This window comes from Piliocolobus tephrosceles, chromosome 16, assembly GCF_002776525.5.
Source record: "Piliocolobus tephrosceles isolate RC106 chromosome 16, ASM277652v3, whole genome shotgun sequence".
NCBI classification, from domain to species: Eukaryota; Metazoa; Chordata; class Mammalia; order Primates; family Cercopithecidae; genus Piliocolobus; species Piliocolobus tephrosceles.
The window spans coordinates 32,736,254-32,761,736 of NC_045449.1; the positions used below are offsets into that span (position 1 = coordinate 32,736,254).

The following is a 25,483-nucleotide window of genomic DNA, read 5'->3' on the forward strand; positions in this document are numbered from 1 at the left end:
TTTGGGTATGAAGTGGTATCTCGTTGTGGTTTTTATTTGCATTTCCTTAATGACTAATAATGTTGAGAGTCTTTTCATATGCTATTGGCCATTTGTTTATCTTCTTTGGAGAAATATTTGTCTCAGTCCTTTGCTTACTTTTAATTGGGTTGTCTTTATGCTGTTGAATTAAGTTATTTATGTATTCTAGATACTAGATCTTTATCGGAAGTATTATTTGCAGATACTTTGTCCCATTCATTTTATGGCTTTTTTTACTTTCTTAATGGTATTCTTTTTTTTAAAAAACAGGGTCTCACTCTGTTGCCCAGGGTAAAATGTAGTGGTGTGATCACAGCCCACACCAGCCTTCACTTCCCTGGGCTCAAGCAGTACTCCCACCTCACCCTCCTGAGTAGCTGGGACTACAGGTAGCTGGGACAACAGGCGCACACCACTATGCCCAGCTAATTTTTCTATTTTTTTGTAGAGGCGGGGTTTCACCATGGTGCCCAATCTAGTCTTGAACTTGTGGGGTCAAGTGATCTGCCCGCCTCAGCCTCCCAAAATGTTGGGATTATAAACAGGAGCAACCCTACCTGACTTTTGTTGTTGTTGTTGTTCTTTTGAGACAGGTTTTCACACTGCTGGCATGCAGTGGCACCAGTATGGCCCACTGCAGCTTCAAGCTCCTGGGCTGAAGTGATTCTCCCACCCCAGCCTCTTGAGTAGCTGGAACTACAGGCATGTGCCACCATGCCAGGCTAATTTGTTTTTATTTTTTGTAGAGACAAGTCCTTGCTGTGTTGCACAGGCTAGGCTTGAACTCCTGGCCTCCAGCAGGCCTCCCACTTCCACCTCCCAAGGTGCTGGGATTATAGGCATGAGCTACCATGCCCAGCCAATGTATTCTTTGTACACAAAAAGTTTTTAATGTTGAAGAGGTATGATTTGTCTACTTTGACTTGGGTTGCTTATAGGTGATCTCGATTAAGAGTCCAAGTAAGAGACTAATATAGTAACCTGGTAGATGATAGTGTTTTAAGTGTTTTTTTTTTTTTTTTCTTGAGATGGAGTCTCGGTCTGTCACCCAGGCTGGAGTGCAGTGGCATGAGCTCAGCTCACTGCAGCCTCTGCCTCTCAGGTTCAAGCAATTCTCCTGCCTCAGCCTCCTGAGTAGCTGGGATTACAGGTGTGTGCCACCACACCAAGCTAATTTTTGTATTTTTAGTAGAGACAGAGTTTCACCGTGTTGGCCAGGCTGGTCTGGAACCCCTTACCTCAAGTGATCTGCCTGCCTTGGCTTTCCAAAGTGCTAGGATTACAGGTGTGAGCCACTATGCCTGGCCACAAGAGTTATAGTAGTATGTTGATAGCAGTGAAAACAGACATTTGGACAGAGTTGGAATATATTTTTATGATGACAGTAATAATAATAGCAAACATCTTTGTATAGTGCTTATTAAGTGCTAAGCACTCTTCTAAGTGCTGTATGTGATAACTCATACCCAACAACCCTATGAAACTGGCATAATTATTCCTATTTTGCAAATGAAGAATCTCAAGGCACAGAGCTGGTAATTAACTTTCATATGGCCATATAGCTTGTAAGTGGTAAATATATTTACTATGATATATTGCCTCTAGGTAAAGCTTAAAATATATATGGTTTTATATTTATAGTACTGTTTCCATGTATTTTCATAATCTTCTATAATATCAAACTTTGTAGATTATTTTTCATTTCAAATTGGTATTTTAAATCTAATCTGAAAAGAAATTGTATGTGTATGCACAAATGTGTATATGTAGTTATGTGATATATATAAATGGATAGATATACTGTATTTTTGCATTAACAGTTTCCTGAAAGAAGGATGTGTTCCAAGATAATGAAAAATAGTTGTGGGATTTATGTGTGTGTGATTTTTTTTAAAAATACTAAAGTGATTTTCTGTGTTCATGTTTTGTTATTTTATTATATATAGCTATATTCTACTTTGAAAACAAACAAACTGCTTGCTATTGAATGTCATTTTTCTTCAAGCAGATAATCCATATTTTTAAAAATTAATTAATTTATTTTACAAATTGGGGTCTCACTCTGTTGCCCAAGCTAGAGTGCAGTGGCACAATCATAGCTCACTGCAGCCACATAACTCCTGGGCTTAAGCGATCCTTCTACTTTAGCCTGAGTAGCTGGGACTACAAGTGCACCACTGCGCCTGGCTTGCTATTGAATTTTTTAAAGTACCTTAAAAATAAAGTACCTTAATTTCATTGGTCTCATGTTCTTAATTCATGTCTTGTATGGATTTTTCTTAAGGGAAGACTTTCTTTGGTTTTTCCTCTCTGTACTGTGGAGAATCTAGTAACACTAACTTTGAATTTCAACTGAGCAAAAGATTATTCCAATAAAAAGAATGCCATTCTTCTCATTGTAGATCTATATTACAAAAAAACTATATTGAAATATTATAATTTGAATTGCATCAACAAAAATTTTTGTCAAAATTTGGTTTTTCTCTTGTTATAAACATAGTACTCTTGATTTTGCTTTCTTGTCTTCAAGGCCTAAAATTTATTATCTGGTCCTTTACAGAAAAAGTTTATTGACCCCAGTTCTAAAAGAAACCTCTACTTCTCTCATGTCCACAAACATTTTCTGTGTCGGTTTTATAGGATTTTGAAATGTGGCCAACTGGGAGTACAAATAGTTTATCTCTTGCTCTTCACAGCTGCTTAGTACCTGAGTTCAAAATACTGACTAGCGAGTGTCTTAAAGAAATAATCATATAAATATGTTTGTGTCCTAAATTTCAGAGCAGAAGTTTGGATAGTGAGTGGTACCTGGACTTGTTTAATATTTGTTGTCACAGTTGCCTAATCTATACATGGTAAATGTTATTTGTCATGATATTCATGATATTTTAGTGCTATAGAATTCAATCAGTAATATGACTCGACTCCTATCTAGCTCTTCTTTTTATAATGAGAAAATGTTAATTAGAAATAACATTCCGTACACTTTTACACTGTTGGTGGGATTGTAAACTAGTTCAACCATTATGGAAAACAGTATGGCGATTCCTCAAGGATCTAGAACTAGAAGTACCATATGACCCAGCCATCCCATTACTGGGTATATACCCAAAGGATTATAAATCATGCTGCTATAAAGACACATGCACATGTATGTTTATTGCTGCACTATTCACAATAGCAAAGACTTGGAATCAACCCAAATGTCCATCAGTGACAGACTGGATTAAGAAAATGTGGCACATATACACCATGGAATACTATGTAGCCATAAAAAAGGATGAGTTCGTGTCCTTTGTAGGGACATGGATGCAGCTGGAAACCATCATTCTCAGCAAACTGTCGCAAGAATGGAAAACCAAACACCGCATGTTCTCACTCACAGGTGGGAACTGAACAGTGAGATCACTTGGACTCGGGAAGGGGAACATCACACACCGGGGCCTGTTATGGGGAGGGGGGAGGGGGGAGGGATTGCATTGGGAGTTATACCTGATGTAAATGATGAGTTGATGGATGCTGACAAGTTGATGGGTGCAGCACACCAACATGGCACAAGTATACATATGTAACAAACCTGCACATTATGCACATGTACCCTAGAACTTAAAGTATAAAAAAAAAAAAAAGAAATAATGTTCCGTAATTGAGGTCCAAAAATCATGCAGATAATATCATTATCTTATTACTAGTTTTCCATTTTTACAGGATTTTTCCATTTTTAATAATGTCTGAAAAACCATCCAGCTAGTTAACTAATAGCAATAGTTACATTATTTTACATTTTGTGGATAGGCAACTTGTTATCCTCTGTAATGTTATTGAAAGGATTACACTTTCCCTACTTATTTTGACAGCTAGTATCTTTAGCAGTCCTTCTCTGCTCATTTATATATGCTGATATGTCTTCAAGGTCATAGAGCAGAATCACTTCTCTAATAGCAGTTTTCTAAAAAAGCATTAGATGGAATTCTGTCTTCCTGCCTTGATACTGATTGTTAACACCACCTCTGTATCCTGAGTATTCTTAAAATGAAAGAAAGAAACTCCTTTTTATTGATAGACCAGGAAGTGGTCTTGATTATAAGTGTTTTGGAAAAAGATGTTAGATAACATAGTTCAGTTTCACTGTGGCTGGAACATAAATTGCTCAATGATAAATCTAAAGATGCCTTTCTTTATATAGTTGACTCTGTGATGTGAAAATGCATTTCATATTATGATATTAATTTATTCGGGTACTGTATTTCTCTTCTCTTGCTGCTTCTGTTTATACCTTACTTTGTCCTGCTTTTTTCCTTTCTCTCGCTTTTCTACTACTTTCATTCTTTCTTTTAATGGGATCCCTGATCTATTCAGAAAAGTCAGTTAAGCTGAACATAATCGTAGGCAAGCTACAGAGGTTAAACACTTCTGGAACAACTATTTATCTGAAATACTGGAATTATTGGCAGTTAAATTTCTCAGCTTTCAGGACAGTCTTTAATTATATCATTAAGGTGTCATTTGGATGTGTCACAGTAGTCGAGATTAGTAGGCATGTGGTTGAATTTTGAGTTTGTTCATGTATTGATAATGTTTGTCTAGCAGTTTTCTAGCAATGAAGTATCTTGTCTTGACACATAAGACTAAAATTTCTTTTTTATTGATAAGATTCCAGGCTCTATTAGAAACTTGTACTTTAATGGCTACCTATAGCTTTTGTTCATGGTGCATTTCTGAAATATGTAGTCTTATTTGAAGATCTAATACATTGAAAAGTGCTTCTCTGACCACTTGGGGACTTTTACCTAATTTGTGTTATAACAATGAAGCGAATATGCCTCATACACATAGATATGTATATATACAGCTATTTTTTAATTTTTAATTTTTGTGGGTACGTAGTAGATATGTATATTTATAGGGTACTTGAGATATTTTGATAACAGGCATATAATACATGGTAATCACATCAGGGTAATTGGGGTATCCATCACCTCAAGCATGTATCCTCTGTGTTACAAACAATCCAATTACACTCTTTTAGTTATTTTAAAAATATTTTTTAATTATTTAAAAAAATTTTGTGGGTACATAGTAGGTAGGTGTATATATTTATAGAGTACATGAAATGTTTTGTTTTATCGAGGCGCTGTGACTCAAACACCTGTAATCCTAGCATTTTGGGAGTCCAGAGTGGGCGGATTACCTGAGGTCAGGAGTTCCAGACCAGCCTGGCCAACATGATGAAACCCCTTCTCTACTAAAAATACAAAAATTCGATAGGCGTGGTGGTCCATGCCTGTAATCCCAGCTATTTGGGAGGCTGAGGTAGGAGAATCACTTGAACCCAGGAGACAGAAGTCACAGTGAGCCGAGATTGCACCACTACACTCTAGCCTGGGTGACAGAGTGAGACTCCATTTCAAAAAAAAAGAAAGAAAAAGGAATGTTTTGTTTTAATACAGTCATACAAATAACTGCATAGTGAATAATGGGGTACCCATCTCCTCAAGCATTTATCCTTTGAGTTATAAACAATTTTATATCTATATATATCTTTTTGAGACAGAGTTTCACTCTTGCCACCCAGGCGGGGGTGTACTGGCATAATCTCAGTTCACTGCAACCTCTGCCTCCAGAGTTCAAGCGATTCTCCTGCCTCAGCCTCCCCAGTAGCTGGAAGTACAGGTGTGTGCCACCATGCCTGGCTAATTTTTTGTATTTTTAGTAGAGACGGGGTTTCACCACATTGGCCAGGCTGGTCTCAAACTCCTGATCTTGGCGTCCCAAAGTTCTGGATTATAGGTGTGAGCTACCACACCTGGTCCCAATTATATTCTTTAAGTTATTTTAAAATATATGATTAAGTTATTATTGACTGTAGTCACCCTGTTGTGCTATCAAATAGTAGGTCTTATTCATTCTATTTATTTAAAAATGTAAAATTAAATTATTGACTCCAGTCACCCTGTTGTACTATCAAATATCAGATATTATCCATTTTTTTCTATTTTTTTGTGCCCATTAGCCATCCCCCTCCTCCCTCCTCCCTCCACTACCATTTCCAGCCTCTGGTAAACGTCCTTCTACTGTCTATCTCCGTGAATTCATTATTTTGTTTTATTGATTGATTGATTGAGAGGGAGTTTCACTCTGTTACCTAGCCTGGAGTGCAATGGTGCGATCTCAGCTCACTGCAACCTCCACCTCCTGGGTTCAAGAGTTTAAGTTTCTCCCACCTCAGTCTCCGGAGTAGCTGGAATTACAGGTGGAATTACACCACCATACCAGGCTAATTTTTGTATTTTTAGTAGAAACGAGGTTTCACCATGTTGACCAGGCTGGTCTTAAACTCCTGACCTCAAGTGATCTGCCTGCCTTGGCCTCCCAAAGTACTGGGATTACAGGCATGAGCCACTGTGCCTGGCCGAGTTCATTGTTTTAAGTTTTAGATCCCACAAATAAGTGAGAACATGCAAAGTTTGTCTTTCTGCAAGTGGCTTATTTCACTTAACATAATAACCTCCAGTTCTGTCCATGTTGTTGCAAGTGACAGGATATTATTCTTTCGTTTTATGGCAAATAGTATTCCATTATGTATATATACCACATTTTCTTTATCCATTCATCTGTTGGTGGGTCCTTGGGTTGCTTCCACATCTTGGCTGTTGTGAATAATGCTGCAGTAAACATGAGAGTGCAGATATCTCTTTGATATACTGATTTCCTTTCTTTGGGGTATATACCTAGCAGGAGGATTGCTGGATCATACAGTAGCTCTAGTTGTAGTTTTTTCAGGAACCTCCAAATTGTTCTCCATATGGGTTGTATTAATTTACATTCCCACCAATAGTGTATGAGGGTTCCCTTTTCTCCACATCCTTGCCATCATTTGCTTTTACCTGTTTTTTGGATAAAAGCCTTTTTTTTAAACTTGGGGAAGATGATATCTCATTGTAGTTTTGATTTTCATTTCTGTAATGATTATTGATGTTGAGCACCTTCTCGTATACTAGTTTGCCATTTGTATGTCTTTTGAGAAAATCTATTCATATCTTTTGCCCATTTTAAAATAGAATTGTTAGTTTTTTTTTCTTTTGAGCTGTTTGAGCTCTTTATATTTTCTAGTTATTAATCTCTTGTCAGATGGACAATTTACAAATATTTTCTCCCAATCTGTGGGTTATCACTTTGTTGATTGTTTCCTTTGCTGTTCAAAATCTTTTTTAACTTGATGTGATCCCATTTGTCTATTTTTGCTTTGACTGTCTGTGCTTGTAGGGTAATACTCAAGAAATCTTTGCCCAGTTCAATGTCCAGGAGTTTCCCAAAATGTTTTCTTGTAGTAGTTTCATTGTCTGAGGTCTTAGATTTATTTAAGTTTTTAATCCATTTTTATTTATGTGTATGGCGAGAGATAGGGATCTGTTTTTATTCTTCTGCATAAGTATATCCAGTTTGCCCAGCACTAATTATTGAAGAGACTGTGTTTTCCCTAATATATGTTCTTGACATCTTTGTTGAAAGTGAGTTCACTGTAGTATGTAGATTTGTTTTTTGGTTCTCTGTTCTGTTCCATTGGTCTATGTGTCTGCTTTTATGCCAGTACCATGCTGTTTCAGTTACTATAGCTCTGTAGTATAATTTAAAGTCAGGTAATGTGATTCCTCCAGTTTTTTGTTTTTTTGTTTTTTCTTTTTGCTCAGGTTCGCTTTGGTTATTCCGAGTCCTTTGTGGCTCTGTATACATTTTAGGATTATTTTTTCTATTTCTGTGAAGAATGTCATTGGCATTTTGATAGGGATTGCATTCAATCTGTAGATTGCTTAGGGTAGTATGGACATTTTAACAATATTGATTCTACCAATCCATAAACATGCAATATCTTTCCATTTTCTTGTGTCCTCTTCAGTTACTTTTTATCAGTGTTTTGCAGTTTGCATTGTAGAGAACTTTCACTTCTTTGGTTAATTGCTAGTTATTTATTTGTTGCTATTGTAAGTGGGATTACTTTGTAAATTTCTTTTTCAGATTGTTCACATTTGACATGTAGAAATGCTACTGATTGTTGTATGTTGATTTTGTATCCTGCAACCTGGCTGAATTTGTTTATCAGTTCTGATAGTTTTTTGGTGGAGACTTTAGCTTTTTCTGAATATAAGATCATATGATCTGCAAACAAGGCTCATTTGACTTTTTCTTTTCCAATTTGGATGCCTTTTATTTCCTGTCTGATTGCTCTGGCTAGGATTTCCAGTACTTTGTTGAATAAGAGTGATAAAAGTAGGCATCCTTGTCTTGTTCCAAATCTTGGCAGAAAGGCTTTCTGTTTTTCCCTGTTCAGTAAGATGCTAGCTGTGGGTCTATTGTATATGGCTTTTCTTGTGTGGAGGTATTTTCCTTCTATACTCAGTTTTTTGAGAGTTTTTATTATGAAGTAATGTTGAATTTTTATCAAATGTATTTCCAGCATCAATTGAAATGATTATATGGTTTTTATCCATTATTCTCTTGATATAACATGTCATATTGATTTGTGTATGTTGAGCTGTCCTTGCATACCTGGGATAAATTCCACTTGGTCGTGATAAATGATTTTTTAAAATGTGTTGTTGAATTTGGTTTACTAATATTTTGTTGAGGATTTTTACATCAGTGTTCACTGGGATATTGGCCTGTAGGTTTCTTTCCCTTCCCTTCCCTCCCCTCCCTTCGCTTCCCCTCCCCTCCCCTCCCTTTCCTTCCCCTTCCCTCCCCTCCCCTCCCTTTCCTCTTTCTTGTTTTTTCTTTTCTTTTCTTTCTTTCTTTTTTTTTTTTGATGTATGTGTTTGGTTTTGGTATCAGAGTAGTACTAGCTTTGTAGAATGAGGTTGGAAGTATTCCTTCCTCCTCTATTCTTCTCAATAGTTGGAGTAGGATTGGTATTAGTTCTTCTTTAGATATTTGGTAAAACATCTAAAATTAAACAGTGAAGCCATTGGTCCTGGGTTTTTCTTTGCTGGGAGACTTATTTTTTCATGGTTCAACCTTGTTAGGTTGTATGTGTCTGGGAATTTATCCATTTCTTCTCGATTTTCCAACATATTGGCATATAATTGCTCATAGTAGCCTCTAATGATCCTTTGAATTTCTGTAGTATCAGTCATAATGTCTCCTTTTTCATCTCTGATTTTATTTGTTTGAGTCTTCTTTTTTTCTTAGTTCAGCTAAAGATTTGTCAATTTTATTTTTTCAAAAAACCAACTTATCGTTTTGTTAATCTTTTGTATTCTTCATTTCAATTTTATTTATTTCTGCTTTGCTCTTTATTATTTATCTTCTACTAATTTTGGGTTTGGTTTCCTCTTGCTTTTCTAGTTCTTTAAGATGCATTGTTAGGTTGTTTATTTGAAGTTTTCCTTTTTTTTATTTAGGTACTTATAACTATAAACTTCCCTCTTGGTACTGCTTTCACTCTATCCATATATTTTTTCATGTTAAGTTTCATTCACAAATATCTTTATTCTACTGTGCTTTTTCTTTTGTCTGGATTTTTAAAAACACTATTTGACAATTGTTTTAGGTGGTGAAAAATTAATTTAGTCAGTGTAGAAAACTTAAGTATCTGTGACCTGCTTTCCTTTTAGAGGCTATGCTTGAAAATGCTTATAACAGCATCAAATTTTCCTTAGCTTTCTTTAATTTTTTCTCAAATAAGTAAATGGAGATGTTTTTGCTTAAGTTGTCACCAGTTAAGTGATACTGAGATAAAAGTAGTAAATTCAATTTGCTAATTCAAAAATACTGGAGATTCCTTATTTACTGTATGATGTGTCATACAAATTAACTTTCCCTGGCTTAGGTCTGTGGCTCACCACTTGTTTTTGTAAATAAAAAGAAGTTTTTTTTTTTTTTTTAAACATAACTTCACTCATTCGTTTACATATGTTCTGTGACTGCTTTGACAGTCCAGGAGTAGAGTTGAGTAATTGCAACAGACAGTAGAGCTTTTACATCCTACAAGGCCATATGGCCTCTTATAGAAAAAGCTTGCAGATACATGAGCCACTGCAGATACATGAGTTATTATTGTTATCAGTTATGTGTGTGTGTGTTGGGGGGCAAAGGGCATTGAGTGTTTTAAGATCTTATTTCTTTGCATTTCACCTCTCTTCAGGATCCTATATCCCTGACTATTGAAGTAACATTCTACCTAATGGAGTTTTGGTCAGCAAAACTCATCTGTAGAGTAAATTTTTATTTATTACCTGATCTTAGGTACATTTGATAATGAGGCAATCATTTATATTCATATTTGGTGATGTGTGATACTCTTAGATAAATCCAAGTAGTTTGAGACATTTTTATATCTTTTTCTTATCTCATTTCTAGGTACAAGACATCTGCTTCAGCCATGACTGTCGCTGGGTTGTGGTCAGTACTCTCCGGGGTACTTCCCACGTTTTCCCCATCAACCCTTATGGTGGCCAGCCTTGTGTTCGTACACATATGTCACCACGAGTAGTGAATCGCATGAGCCGTTTCCAGAAAAGTGCTGGACTGGAAGAGATTGAACAAGAACTGACGTCTAAGCAAGGAGGTCGCTGTAGCCCTGTTCCAGGTCTATCAAGCAGCCCTTCTGGGTCACCCTTGCATGGTAATTTTCTCTGTCTCCACTGTTGTCTTGAATCTTCCTTCCCTTTGTTCTTATTTTTACAGATCTGGGGTAAAACTAAACTTGTTATAGTCCGTTCATGTAAAAAGAAGATCTTAGGCTTATATGAAATGCTTAATTATTAAATCATTTAATAAATTGGAGCCAGTATAGTAATGGTGATCTTTACCATGCTATTTTAACTCCCTGTTTCAATATATAAGGGATATTTGGTATCATATTTATGGAATATAAAACTTGGAACTATTTTTATAACTTCAGGGGACTGAACCTCCTTTTTACTTATCTCTTCCAGAACATTGTGTTCAATGGGACACTGTAGTTTATTAAGAAGTATTTATTGTTGGAAAGAAATAGTCATGGGAAATGTGTGTTTTAGATAGAGCAGCATTTGCTTTTTGTTTTTTGAAATGGTGTCTTGCACTGTAGCCTGGGCTGGAATGCAATGGCGCGATCTCAGCTCACTGCAACCTCTGCCTCCTAGGTTCAAGTGATTCTCCTGCCTCAACCTCCTGAGTAGCTGGGATTACAGGTGCCTGCCACCATGACTGGCTGATTTTCTGTATTTTTAGTAGAGATGGGGTTTCACTATGTTGGCGAGGCTGGTCTTGAACTCCTGACCTTGTGATCCATCCACCTCGGCCTCCCAAAGTTCTGGGGTTATAGGTGTGAGCCACCACGCCCGGCTGCATTTTATTTTAAAATGGGATTGGCGGGATTTCTGCTAGTGTGTCACAGGAAAAACAAACAAAAAATAGTGTATCTCAGTAATTTATCTTAGAGCAAGTAGCTGTGTAACCATCATCCCAATCAATAAATGGAACATTATTGGAATCTCTCTTTTGCATACCTTCTGCATAACATTAAACCACAATTCTCACTTTTATGGTAACCACTTCTTTACTTTTTAAAATAGTTCTATTTCTAAGCAAGTGTCCTTAAACACTGATGTTTCCATTTTATGTAAATGAAATTATAGAGTATGTATATTTTGATATCTTTGGCTTCTTTAACATTGTATTTGTGAGATTAAGTTTTGTTGTTGCAGGTAGGTTTAGTTCATTTATTTACAGCTCTCATTTATTCCATTGTACTTCTATTTATTTATCCTTTCTACTACTGCTGATGTACATTGCATGGTTTCAGGTTTGGGGATAATATGTATACTAATTTTTGAGTGGAAATTCTTGATCATAACGTAGATGAATCTTAACCTTGATAAATAACACTGGAGTGGTTGTACCATTTCATTCTCACTAGAACGACAGAAAACGTTGGCATTAGATCACCTTTTCTGGAGCATTGCAGATTTCCCTTGATGGGTGACCATATTGGGTTTTCAAGATTGGGGAATCTTATATAGAGAGATTATGGTTACCACAGAAAGTCATTGTTATTTTATTAATTGACCTGAAATTCGCATAACATAATATTCGCCATGTAAACGTGATGGTACATTCATAATGTTGTGCCACCACAACCTCTGTTTACAAAGCATTTTCCTCACTCCAAAAGGAAACCACATTTTCTTTAAGCACTTACTCCTCATTCTTCTTTCCCCTAAACCCCTAGCAAACACCACTCTCTGCTTTATAGATTGTTACATTTACTTGTTATGTGTATTTTATATAAATACAATTATAGAATATATGACCTTTTGTTTCTGCCTTCTTTCATTTAGTGTAATGTTTTTGAAGTTCATCCACATTGTAGTATGTATTAACACCTCATTCCTTTTTGTGGGTAAATTATATTCCATTGTAGGAATATAACACAGTTGATCCATTCATCCACTGATATACATTTGGGTTGTTTCTACCTTTTGATTATTGTGAATAGTGCTGTTATGAATATATGTGTTCACGTATTTGAGTACTTCTTTGTAATTCTTTTGAGTATGTACCTTTCTTAATTTGTTTCAGCTTCTATACTGACCACATTACACATTCTTTTGTAGTATCTGATGAATTCCAGATGTGTGTGTGTATATATGCACACACATACATACTGTAGGAAGCTTTAAGATAGACTGAAAAAATATAGCTAAATGTTATCCTCAGGACTTTTGTAACTCAAAGAAATGGGACCTCTTTATACTCCTGAGATCATACTTTATGCTTTTGTTCTATTATTTTTAATGAGAATGATTGTTATTCATGTGTATTTAACTTAACTAGTGACCCGTGATATTTAAGGTTGAAAGTTTTTAGAATCAGTCCTAGATGCAAAAGGTCATTGGGAACTAAACATTGAGTATACATGGACATAAAGATGGGAATAGTAGACACTGGGGACTCCTGGAGGGAGGAGAGTGGGAGGGGGTGAAGGTTGAAAAACTACCTGTTGGGTACTATGCTCACTACCTGTGTGACAGGATCATTTGTACACAACCTCAGTGACGTGCGGTTTACCCATGTAACAAACTTGCACATGTGCCCCCTGAACATAAAATAAAAATTGAAAAAACAATGCTTATAATATTTAGAAAAAATAGAATTTTTATAAAATAAAACTTAGAAAGCTATGAGATATTGATATTTTCAGCTATTTGTAAGACATTTTGTTTCAGACTTAACTATTTACATGTTTTGGTGTTAGTGTTAAAATTGTGTTCTCTATGTAGATGTGTAGTATAGGTTCTTTGGGGGCTTTTTATCTTAAATGTTTTTCTTAACATAAAATTTTACCAAAATCTTTTGGCAAAGCGATTCACTGTATACATGGGGCAGCTAGGTCAATAAGAGAAACCACAGATGTATTAGTAAATTAAGAAGAATTTGTGATCCCTACATTTATATGTCTTCGGAAAATATTCCCTTGAGCTTCTTTTTTGTTCTTATTCTTGCTTCTTTATTTGGCAAACCACATAAGAGGTTTCTGTGTTAGGCTTCGAGCATAATATGCACAAAAGATTATGGTCATTCCTACCCTCATGGATCTTCTATTCCATGGGAAAAGACAGATATTAAATGACTGCGAACAAATATCTTTCAATATGCTTTTGCTGAAGGTTGCAAAATTCCAATGAAGGATTTTGTCATTTGTAAAAGGACAGTAGTTAAAGAGCAATACTAGATTTCCAAGTCAAAATATACTGTTTTCGCTCGGCTTTATTGCTTTCATGTCTCTCCTCATGTTTTTTGCAGAAATCTCAGAGAGGAGAATCCACACTGTTTGACTATGCTGCTGTACTTAAGATTTCCTTTAGAAAGCAAGGAATTTCAGACAGCTTATTCCTCCTGATAGATAACACGTGTTAAAATTTTATTTCCCTCTATTTCTCTGTGTAGTTTTTCTCATTTTTGAAGCATGGACCTTACAGTGATGGTCATTTTTCTTCATGTTTTTTTGTATCTTACATGTCATAACAAAATGGGCATTGTTATTGGTTAGTTCTAAAAATGATGTATTTACAGTTTGTGTGGGTAAACAGTCTGATGCTGGTCAAAAACAATGTAAACCATTGAACAGGGAGGGATTCATCTTGAAAATGAATCATGTTTTGGCGGTATTACCGTTGTTTGTCTGTGCTCTTTTTAGCCAAGTAAAGGAAACTGTTAAATAACAGTTGATATAGGGGTATTTCCTTTTTACTCTTTGGACCCAATCCAGTTTAAGTTAGGATTATTTTATCTATTTGCCAATTTTTTTTAACTTTCCAGAGGATGTTTATTTATTTGAAATATATTCTTTATAAATATCTCTTCCATTTCCTATCTTGTTGCCCGAACATCCACTTTGTCTAGTTGAGGAGTTCTTGTGATCCATGAACAGGATAGGAAGAAAATTTACATCTTTATATTCACTATCCTTTAACCAAAAGTAAGCATTTCCTTTTTATTATGAACATAGAAAATACATGACAAAAATATTAACCGTGCTTGTGAGACTGTTACCAATAGAAAATGCAGAGATACTCATATCACTTTATATATGAATTATATATCTCGAAGTGTCTTGCATTATTGAATATATTTTAAAATATTGTTTTTACTCATCACTACTGTGAAATTATTATGATTATATAATATTTTAGTATTAATTGATTATATACATTACTATAACACTTTATTTTTAGTATATTGATAACTGTACTTTAATATAGTTCATTTTCTTTGTAATTATATGTCTTTTCCCCATGCCTTGTAAGTATTATTCTGGGAAATATTCCTCAGGCTTCCCCAGATGGTCCAAATAGTTTGTGGCACAAAAATGGTTAAGAATCCCTGATCATCATTTTTTCCCTCATCTGTATCAGTAATCTCTAACAATTTTTTACTATCACAAGCACTTCCTTTGTTAACCATAAATATGATCTGCCAATTTTCTGCTTAAGATCTTTGTGTCTCACCATATTCCTAGAAGGTTAGAAAATGTCCTGTCTTATTTCCAGCTTCTTGTCTAACCATCCCTAGATTTCTGTACCCTTCCTTGAATATGCCACATGTATTTATTTTTGATAACTTTCCTATTTGCAGCTTTTCTTTGACACTATTACTGCCTCTTTGAATGCCTACTAAGCAAGCTAAAATATTACTGCCTCTCTTAAGCCTTCTTTTGCTTTTTGTAGTCTTTGTCAACCTTGATATTGGTATGTTCTGCATACTTCTATCATATTATAATATGCGGGTTATTCATTGGCATGTCTACGCTTCCTATTAGATTGACCTCCATGAGCACAGTCTTTTTGGTGTTTGTATTTGTATCTTGGCAATTGATATAGATTCTAAGGCTTTATTTATTTTTTTGAGATGGGGTCTTGCTCTGTCACCCAGGCTGGAGTGCAGTGGTGCCATCTCAGCTCACTACATTCTCCGCCTTCTGGGTTCAAGCGATTCCCCTGCTCAGCCTCCTGAGTAGCTGGGATTATAGGTGCATGCCACCATGCCCAGCTAATTTTTTTCTTTTCTTTTCTTTTTTCTTTGCTTTGAGACGGAGTCTTGCTCTGTCTCCCAGGCTGGAGTGCAGTGGCACGATCTTGGCTCACTGCGACCTCCACCTCCAGGGTTCAAGCGATTCTTCTGCTTCAGTCTCCTGAGTAGCTGCGATTACAGGCACCCACCACCATGCCTGGCTAACTTTTGTACGTTTAGTAGAGACAGGGTATCACTATGTTGGCCAGGCTGGTCTCGGACTCCTGACCTCAAGTGATCTGCCCACTTTGGCCTCCCAAAGTGCTGGGATGAGACATGAGCCACCACGCCCAGCCAAATTTTTGTATCTTTTATAGTTAGAGACTGGGTTTTTGCCATGTTGACTAGGCTAGTCTCAAACTCCTGACCTCAAGTGATCCACCTGCCTTGGCCTCCCAATGTGCTGGGATTACAAGCATGAGCCACCGTGCCCGACCAGATTCTAAGGCTTTAAAACAGAGTTTTAAAACATCTTTGAAAGTTGTTCTAAGAAGAACAATTTAGATTTACGTAATTACTTGCTAGAATGAAGAGCTTTTTTTCATAGTAACAACTTAAAAAAATCAACATCTCTAAGATGTAGTCATTTGATCAACAACGTTAATTAGTGTTTATTGTGTCCAGGCACTGTTCTGAGTTACAGGAATTTAGCATTGAACAAAAGAGAAACATGTCCGTGTTCCCATGGAGCTACAGAGAAAAGTGAGGGAAGAAGAATAGGGAATGCCTAGGGAGGGTTGCAATTTGAAATTAGTATGCTTCCCATAGGCCTTACTGAGATGATGACATCTGAGCAAAGATCTGATGGAAGTAAGAGAGAAATTCATGTAAAACAGCCTGTGTAAAATCCTGAGGTGGGAGTGTGCCTAGAATGTTCAAGGAATGATAAAGAGACTAGTGTGGCTGAAGTGCATGGTGTAAGGTGTGTAATAGGTGATGAGATCAGAGAGGTAATGAGGGCAGATCATTGTCAGCCTTTCACGCAGCATGAGATGCGGGGCGGGGTGGAGGGGGTCTCTGGAGGGCATTGAGAATAAGAGCGACATGATAATACTGTGTTTTGGCAAGACTAGATTGGAGATCTGTATTGAGAACACACAGTCTGTACGTGGATATGGGTGGAAACTTAGTTGAGACCAGTTAGGAGAGTATTGCAAAAATTCTGGCAAGAAAAGATGAGGTTTGGAGTAAGTTGTTTATAGTGAAGATTGTGAGAAGGCATTGGATTATTGATATATTTTTTATGGTATGGCCATCAGAATTTCTGGTACATTTTATGTCAGGTATGAAAGAAGAGATGAGTCAAGATAACTAGTAAGACTTTTAACCTAAACGTTGAGAAGGATAGGGTTGGTGTCAGTTGAGATGAAGAATGCTGTGGATAAAGCAGGTTTTGGGATGGGGACAGGATCAGGAATTTTGGACATGTTAAGTTTAATATGATGTCTCTTTGACCTCCTACTGATGTTAAGTAGGTAGTTGGTTATATGAGTCTGGAGTTCAGTGGAAAGCAGTCATTTATATAGGGATAAATGTTTGCAACACATAGATAATAGCTGAAACAAAAATGAGATGAGATTACCTTGTAGGTAAGTGAGTATAAAAAAGAGACGTCCCAGGACTGAGCCCTGGGGCCCTCCGACATTAAGTAGCCAGTGACATACAAAGGAAAACTATATATGAGAAATCGTAGAGGCCAAGTGAATTAATTTTTTTTAGAAAGAAGGAAATGATTAATGTGTTAAATTCTACTGATAGATCAATGAAGACAAGAACTGAGAAAAAGACAGAAGACCATTAAAATTAGTAATGTAGAAGTGTGGCTCCCAACCTTTTTGGCATCAAGGACTCGTTTCGTGGAAGACAGTTTTTCCATGGGCCAGTGCGGGGAGGGGTGGGAGGTTTGGGGATGAAATGGTTCCATCTGAGATCAACAGGCATTAGTTAGATTCTCATAAGGATTGTGCAACCTAGATCTTTGCATGTGCAGTTCACAATAGGGTTTGTGCTCCGATGATAATCTAATGCTGCTGCTGATCTGATAGGAGGTGAGCTCAGGTGGTAATGCCCACTTGCCAGCCACTTACCTCCTGCTTTGCAGCCTGGTTCCTTACAGGCCACAGACCGGTACCAGTCCACCGTCTGGGAGTTGGGAACCCCTTGTGTAAAAGACACGTATCTTTGATAAGAATACCTTTGGTGGGATGGTAGGTGCCTGGTCCTAGTGGATTTTAGTAAGAATAGGAAAAGACAGTGTTGACAAGTATTTCAGAGAGCATTGATGTAAGAGGAAGCAGGAAAATGTAGAGGGGACAGAGGATGTTGCTTCCTTTTTCATAGGGAAATGGATAGTGAGGATGGGTGCAGGTATCGGAGCTCTGAGGAGAAAGGCAAAGGTAAGAAATAGTCCTCTAGGAGAATAAGCATTCCTTTCACCTGTTAGTAAATTTTTTTTTTTGAATGAATAAAGCATATCTTCCATCATTATTTGTGCCCTAAATAAATTTAATTACATGTCTTTGCTTTCCAGCTTCAATACCATGTTTCTACACCTGAATTACTTTCTCCCTACTTCTTCAGGTACACATTCAACCCCATCTTTCAAGGCCAGCTTGTGATGCACTTTCTCCTTCTAAAAATAGTGTTGAATTTCATATATTTGCTCCTTCTGTAAACCCTTTATCTGTACTGATTGTTTTCCACTTTCTACCTATTATTATTATTTTAAAATTTTTAGATTAAAGGTGTACATGTGCAGATTTGTTACATGGGTGTATTGCTTGATGCTGAGGTTTGGACTTCTATTGATTCCATCACCCAAATAGTGAACATAGTACCCAATAGGTAGTTTTTCAACCTCCCCACCCTTTTCCTCTCTGTTTTTGAATCCCTAGTGTCTATTGTTCCAATCTTTGTGTCTGTATGCACCCAATGTTTAGCTCCCCCTTATCAGTGAAAACATGACATATTTGGTTTTCTGTTTCTATATTAATTCACTTAGGATAAGTGAATTAATTCACTTAATTCTATATTAATTCACTTAGGATAATTCACTTAGGATAATGACCTCCAGCAGCACCTATGTTGCTGCAAAGGACACAATTTTATTCTTTTTTTTTTATGGCTGCATAGTATTCCGTGGTACATATATAGCACATTTAAAAAATCTGATCCACCATTGATGGGCACTTTGGTTGATTGCATGTCTTTGCTATTGTGAATAGAACTGTGATGAACATATAAGCGCAATTTTTTTTTTTTTTTTTAAAGAATGATTTATTTTCTTTTGGGCATATACCCAGTAGTGGGATTTCTGGGTCAAATGGTAATTCTATTTTTAGTTCTTTGTGGAATCTCCAAATCGCTTTCCATAGGGACTGAACTAGTTTACATTCCCACCAACAGTGTGTAAGTGTTCTATTTTCTCTGCAGCCTCACCAACATCTGTTGTTTTGACTTTTTACTAATAGCCATTCTGACTGGTGTGAGACGGTACCTCATTGTGGCATCTCTCTGATGATTAATGATAAGCATTTTTATATGTTTCTTGGCCATTGTATGTCTTCTTTTGAGAAGTGTCTGTTCATGTCTAAATGTCCCTTTCAATGGGGTCATTTGTTTTTTGCTTGTTGATTTAAGTTTCTTATAGATTCTGGATATTACTCCTTTGTTCGTATACATAGTTTGTAGTATTTTTTCCCATTCTGTAGATTGTCTGTTTACTCTGTTGATAGTCAGAAGCTCTTTAGTTTAATTAGGTCCCAATTGTCAATTTTTTTGTTGCATTTGCTTTTGAGGGCTTAGTCATAAATTCTTTCCCCAAGCCAGTGTCCAGAAGAATTTTTCCTGGGTTTTCTTCTAGAATTTTTATAGTTTCAGGTCTTACATTTAGGTCTCTAATCCATCTTGCGTTAATTTTTGTATGTAGTGAGAGATAGGAGCCCAGCTTAATTCTTCTGTATGTATGTCGTTAGCCGGTTTCTCCACATAATTTATTGAATAGTTGTATCTTTTCCCCGTTGTTTATTTTTGTCGACTTTGTTGAAGATTATCAGGTGGTTTTAGGAGTGCAGCTTTATTTCAGAGTTCTCTGTTCTTTTCCATTGGTCTGTGTGTCTTATTTTTGCACCAGTACTGTCCTGTTTTCGTTACCATAGCCTTGTAGTACAGTTTGAAATGTGATGTCTCAGGTCATGTGCAATGGCTCACACCTGTAATCCCAGCACTTTGGGAGGCCAAGACGGATGGATCATGAGGTCAGAAGTTCGAGACCAGCCTGGCCAACATGGTGAAACCCCGTCTCTACTAAAGATACAAAAAAAATTAGCTGGGCGTGGTGGCGTGCACCTGTAATCTCAGCTACTTGGGAGGCTAAGGCAGGAGAATCACTTGAACCCAGAGCTGAAGGTTTCAGTGAACCGAGATTGCGCCATTGTACTCCAGCCTGGGTGACAGGGCAAGACTCTGTCTCAGAAAAAGGAAAAAAAAAAGAAATGTGATGTCTCAGGCTTTGTTCTTTTGGCTTAGGATTGCTTTGGCTGTTTGGGCGCTTTTTTGGTTCCACATGAATTTTAGGATAGTTTTTTCTAATTCTGTGAAATTCTGTAATTTGATAGGAATAGTATTGAATATTTAGATTACTTTGGGTGATAATGGACATTATAACAATATTGATTCTTCCAATCCATGGGCATGGAATACTTTTCCATTTATTTGTATCATGTGTGATTTCTTTCAGCAGTGTTTTGTAGTTGTCCTTGTAGAGGTCTTTCACCTTCTTGCTTAGATGTATTTCTAGGTATTTTATGGGATTTTTTTGTGGCCTTTCTTAAAGGGATTGCATTCCTTATTTGGTTTTCAGCTTGAATATTATTGTTGTATAGAAATGCTTCTGATTTTTGTATGCTGAAACTTTACTGAAGTAATTTATCAGGTTAAGGAGTCTTTGGCAGAATCTTTAGAGTTTTCTAGGTATAGAATCATATTGTTGGTGAAGAGAGATAATTTGACTTCCTCTTTTCCCATTTTGTTGCCTTCTGTTTCTTTCTCTTACCTAATCACTTTAGCTATGACTTCCAGTGCTGTGTTGAATAGGAGTGGTGAGAGTAGACATCTTTGTCTTGTTCCAGTTCTTAAGGAGGAATACTTACAGCTTCTGCCCATTCAGTATGATGTTGGCTATGGGTTTATTATAGATAGCTCTTACTATTTTGAGTCTACTTTTATTTTTGATGCTGTTGATGACTAAGTTAAAACTTCCTTGGTCAGGAAATTAGAGGACCTGGAATCAGACTCCCTGGTGGTAGAATCTATGTTCCATGGTTTCCTAACTCTGTAACCATAGACAAATTATTGATTCTATCTGCACCTTACTTTTCTTTCTATAAAATTGGAATAATAATATTACCAATCTTATAGAGTAACTATGAGAATCAGAGCCCTTTAAATAGTGTTTGGCACATATCAAATATTCAGTGGAGGATTACTGGAGTTGCTATCATTAGTGTCATTGATACTGCTATTAATGTGAGAGTCTATAGAACTGATTCATTTTTCATATTTTTGGTACAGTACCTGTTATCCAGAAAACAGAATAAATAAGTAATTCACTAAATAATGAGTAAATTAAATATGATAATTTTGGACTTATTCTTTAAAGGCTTTTAGAACAATACGGGGCTCAATATTGATAAGTTGAGTTGCTACATTGCTACACCAATATAAAACCAAAAGTGATGGTGGTATTATCATTTTAATTGGTTTTTGCTCATTTTAATTGTATACATCAGGAAATATGGTTTTATAAATTAATGCACCTATTCTTGAGCCTTTGCCATTTCTTTATTTTGCAAATTAGTTTTCCATTTTAGGTTCAGAAATATAGAGCTCACTGTGTCATGGGACTTTTAAGGAATTTGTTTTCTTCCTGCAATTTCCATTGAGTTAACAAACAGATCTTGGATTCACTTCTGCAGTTCTCTAGAGTTCCTGGAAGTGTCTCCTTTCCTATTAACTTGTTCATCCTCAGAGGAGTAGTCATCTGAGTCACAGATTTTGGCATCTGAATTCTGGATTCTGCTTTTTCTAAATGGAAGTGGTTGATGAGACTCGGAGACCTTTGCACAAAGCCTCTCATTTCTTGGACTTGGAGCCTCCATATTTCAGTAAAGTACTTTTACAAAACTGGAAGTATCACTTTTCTTTTTAGCATCTGTATGAGGCATTCCTTTTACCACTCAGAGACTCTGTTTATAGCTTTCATTTGATGGTTTATTGTAATTTTAACTTTTGTTGATCAGTAGTTTTCTTGATACAGACCACATCACAATTGTAAATACAAAGCAACCGCACATGTCAGCCTTATATAGTTTCACGTACTTAAGAGAATCAGTGATAATGTGATGTTTCTTGACTTTTCTTTCCACATCACTGTTTACTTGTGGATTGAAGTTTCCATGTGCATGTTTTAATTTTTGCCAAGAAAAATCAATCAAGTGCACTGTAGCTCTGCTTTAAATTTTATGCCTCATATGACATAGAGTATATAAATAGTATAAACATGTTAAATGGAGAAAAATCTTGTGGGGGCATATCTTAGTTTAGTACCTGGGTTTTTATTGATTACGTGTAGTTTATTGTTTTAACTCAAATGCAGTTTTGTTTTTCATTTGTTGTTTTCAAATTTAAAGTTATCCTGGCGAATTTGTTTTCTCAAGTTCTTTTATCATCTTTTTAAAAAAAATGTTGCCATAACACTATGCTAGTTTTGACATTTACTATTTTCTCAAGACAGAGCAGATGAGTTTGTTAGGGAAAGTGGATAGAAAAGAGTGACCTCGTAATACCTTCCTGAAAACAAGATGCTTTCATTTCAGAATCATTAATGGGAGAAGCTATGAAATGAAGATTGTACAGTTGTTGTTTTTAAATAGGGTTTTAAAGAGAAGTTTTAGGTTCTCAGTAAAATTGAGAGAAAGGTATAGATAGCTTAGTTTTTGAGGGAAATAAAATTGCCAGTGGGATATATTTTAAAGGAAACCTGATATTATATTGCCTCTAAATTATACTTTAAAATTTAGTGCTATGAAAATTAATTTAAAAATAGTTTAAAACCAAATAAACTCTATTTAGACATTGTATCTTTTTGTGTATTTCATTTTGGATATAACACATTTCTTTTCTCTGTAAGTTTGCCTTTAAATAAATGCCAGATAATATAGTTATCCCTTGAAACTAATCCAGAATTTCTTCTTTGCTTTTTACTCCTTGTGGAAATATTTTTACTTTTCTATGTATTTTTTACATGGGCAAATCATAACTGCAGATTTCAAAATAGTTTTATTTTTAAATGGTTAATGAGACATGCCTCTAGAGGGCAATATTTTCTCAACTTTTCTAAGTGTAATCAAGGCAACCCTGGCATGAACCCTGAGGTACTAGGGATGTTAATGTCTTATCAGATCTTGAATAGCCTCTCTTCCTTTTTATTATGTTTTCTGTGATTTATTCTTCAACATCTTCTTAGAAAATTCGACTTTGGAAATATATTACTATCAATTAATGTCCTTTCTGAGTACTACATGCAGATACCCAGTTCCTCTGAGTGAATACCATTGATTAAATAGAGGCAGATTTTTTAGTTATATCATTTGAATATGTGGGGTCATTATGCTAAATTTTTTAATTCTCTATGTGTTACTCTTCAGGGACTTGTTATCTGTATACTTTATAATATCAGAGTGATTAAACTTCATTTTTGAGGCATTGAGGCATTATAAGGGCTAATAGTTATCTCCTCTTTTCTATTAACATTGATTGGACACTTACTGTTGTTGTTTACTCTTTAACTATAATTTTTATTTTTTATCAAAGAAATGCATGCATTTATTATAAAAGTCAAAAATACAATTTTATAATGAAAGAAGGCACGTTTTGTCCTGTCCTCCCCACTCTCGGGTGTCATTCCCCAGAGGCCTCTTCTTTCAACTCTTCAGTTTTTTTCTCAGTTGGTTTTTTTGGCCCTTTCCTGGAAATCCTATTACTTGAATAATGTGTCTCCTGCATTGAGCCCCTGTCTTGTCTATTTTCTATCTTTTTTTTTAACTTTATGAGAATTTCCCCAACGTATCTTCCAGTCTTCTTGTTGCATTTTTATTTCTGCAATCTTTTTAATATGATTTTCTTTGAATATTTCTTTTATTATCATAGCCTTTTCTCATTTTATATGTGTAATATTTTTATTTCTTTAAGAGATAGTTATAAATTTTGAAGCTTTTTTGTGCTCCTTTTATTATCTCCATTTCCTCTGAGTTCCTTTTTCAGTTTTTTTGTTTTCTTTATCTTTGATGTCGAAGCAACAATTTTCTTTCTTTTCCTACTTTTCTTTTTTCCTTTCCTTTCCTTCCTTTTTCTTCTTTCCTTTCCTTTCTTTTCCTTCCTTTTTCTTCTTTCCTTTCTTTTCTTTCTTGTCTTCCTTTCTGTCTGTTTTTAAATAGAGACAAGGTTTTGCCATTTTGCACAGTCTGGTCTTGATCTCCTGGGCTCAAGCAATCTGCCTGCCTCAGCCTCCCAAAGTGCTGGGCATTACAGGTGTGAGCCACCAAGCCCATCTGCAGCAGTGATTTTCAACCCTTAACTGTCCATTATACTTAAGCTGGATAGATTTGAGAAATACTGAGGCCTAGACTCCATCAGACTGATTGAACCAAAACACTGACCTCAGTGATGGGGAATCCTTGATGGATCATTGACTGATTATTTTTATTTTTAAATTTTATTATTTAATATTTCATTTTTAATTAATAATTTCATTTTTATTCAGCTAATCAACAAATCAATACTAAGGAACTGATTGGAAGCTTTTTGAATATGGGAAGGGCATACCACCTTACAGGTATCAGTGGTCTATCAGATAGGAATGCCATTTTATTATCATACCTCAAATAGTCACTATCCATAGGTCTTTTCTTTTCTTTTTTTTTCCATAGGTCTTTTCACATACATTGGTCAGTTCTCCCACAAAGAAATTCTTCTATCCTCTGTTCAGGGTGGGGTTCGGATAATGAAGAGTTTCTGGCAATAAACTTAGAAGTTAGCTTTCAAGGAGTTGAAGGAGTTAACATTATTTTTATCTAGTGATTAGAATAACAAAAAGAGGATTTGGAGAACCTGTTTGCATTTGATTATTGTCTTACTTCCCTAGTTAGGAGGACAGTTAAGAAATTCTGGTCTGTTTCCACTGAAATAAAAATATTTCTATGGAAATCTGGAGATGGAATTTTTAGTTGCTGAAGTGAATAAATGTAAAAACTACTTATTCAGATAAAGAAGTGCAAATGGGTAGAACAACAAATTTTGGGAAAAGAAGTGAATGTTCATTTCCTTAGGTACTTATCAAAAGGAAGACCTGAAATGTGTGTTTTTGTTTTTGTTTTTGTTTTTTAATTTGGAGAAAAATTGGAGAGGGAGAAGAGAATGAGTAGGCTTCTTAGGATTGGTAATAGCCAGAGTTTGAATGATTGACCCATATGAACAGATTTAGAAATTATCAGACTTGAGAGTAATAGACATGAATAGTCCTGAGGTTGAAATCTGAGCAGGAACTAGAAATCTGCTAGTTGATAGTTGTAAACTACAAAAGGACAACAAGACTGGGATCAGGGCTATACCAGGATTATGCATAGAAATAGAAATTATGACAGTTCTTACCATGATAAGGTAAATGACATTTTGAATTTGGAGGAGGATGAGAAAAGGAAAAGGATTTAAGGTTCATTGAAAGAGTTATTAACATTGGATGATGTGTTTTTGCAGGTGAGAATATTGAAGCTAGAATGAGGCACAAGAGGGAAATTACTATTTCAGAATGGACCAAGGTGGAATTAACGTGGGCACTGTTGTTGTTGGCTTC

At 35.8% G+C, this 25,483-nt stretch overlaps 1 protein-coding gene across 8 annotated transcripts in view; it reads left to right on the plus strand.

Annotated features, from left to right (window-relative positions):
* The window catches only part of BCAS3 (BCAS3 microtubule associated cell migration factor), a 722,154-nt gene that overhangs the window by 299,005 nt on the left and 397,666 nt on the right, over positions 1-25,483 (plus strand). For all 8 annotated transcript variants that reach the window (XM_023204675.3, XM_023204674.3, XM_023204677.2 and 5 more), the window contains one exon: positions 10,378-10,642. In XM_023204675.3, the coding sequence (XP_023060443.1) occupies positions 10,378-10,642 (265 nt within the window). The remainder of the gene's footprint in view (positions 1-10,377; positions 10,643-25,483) is intronic.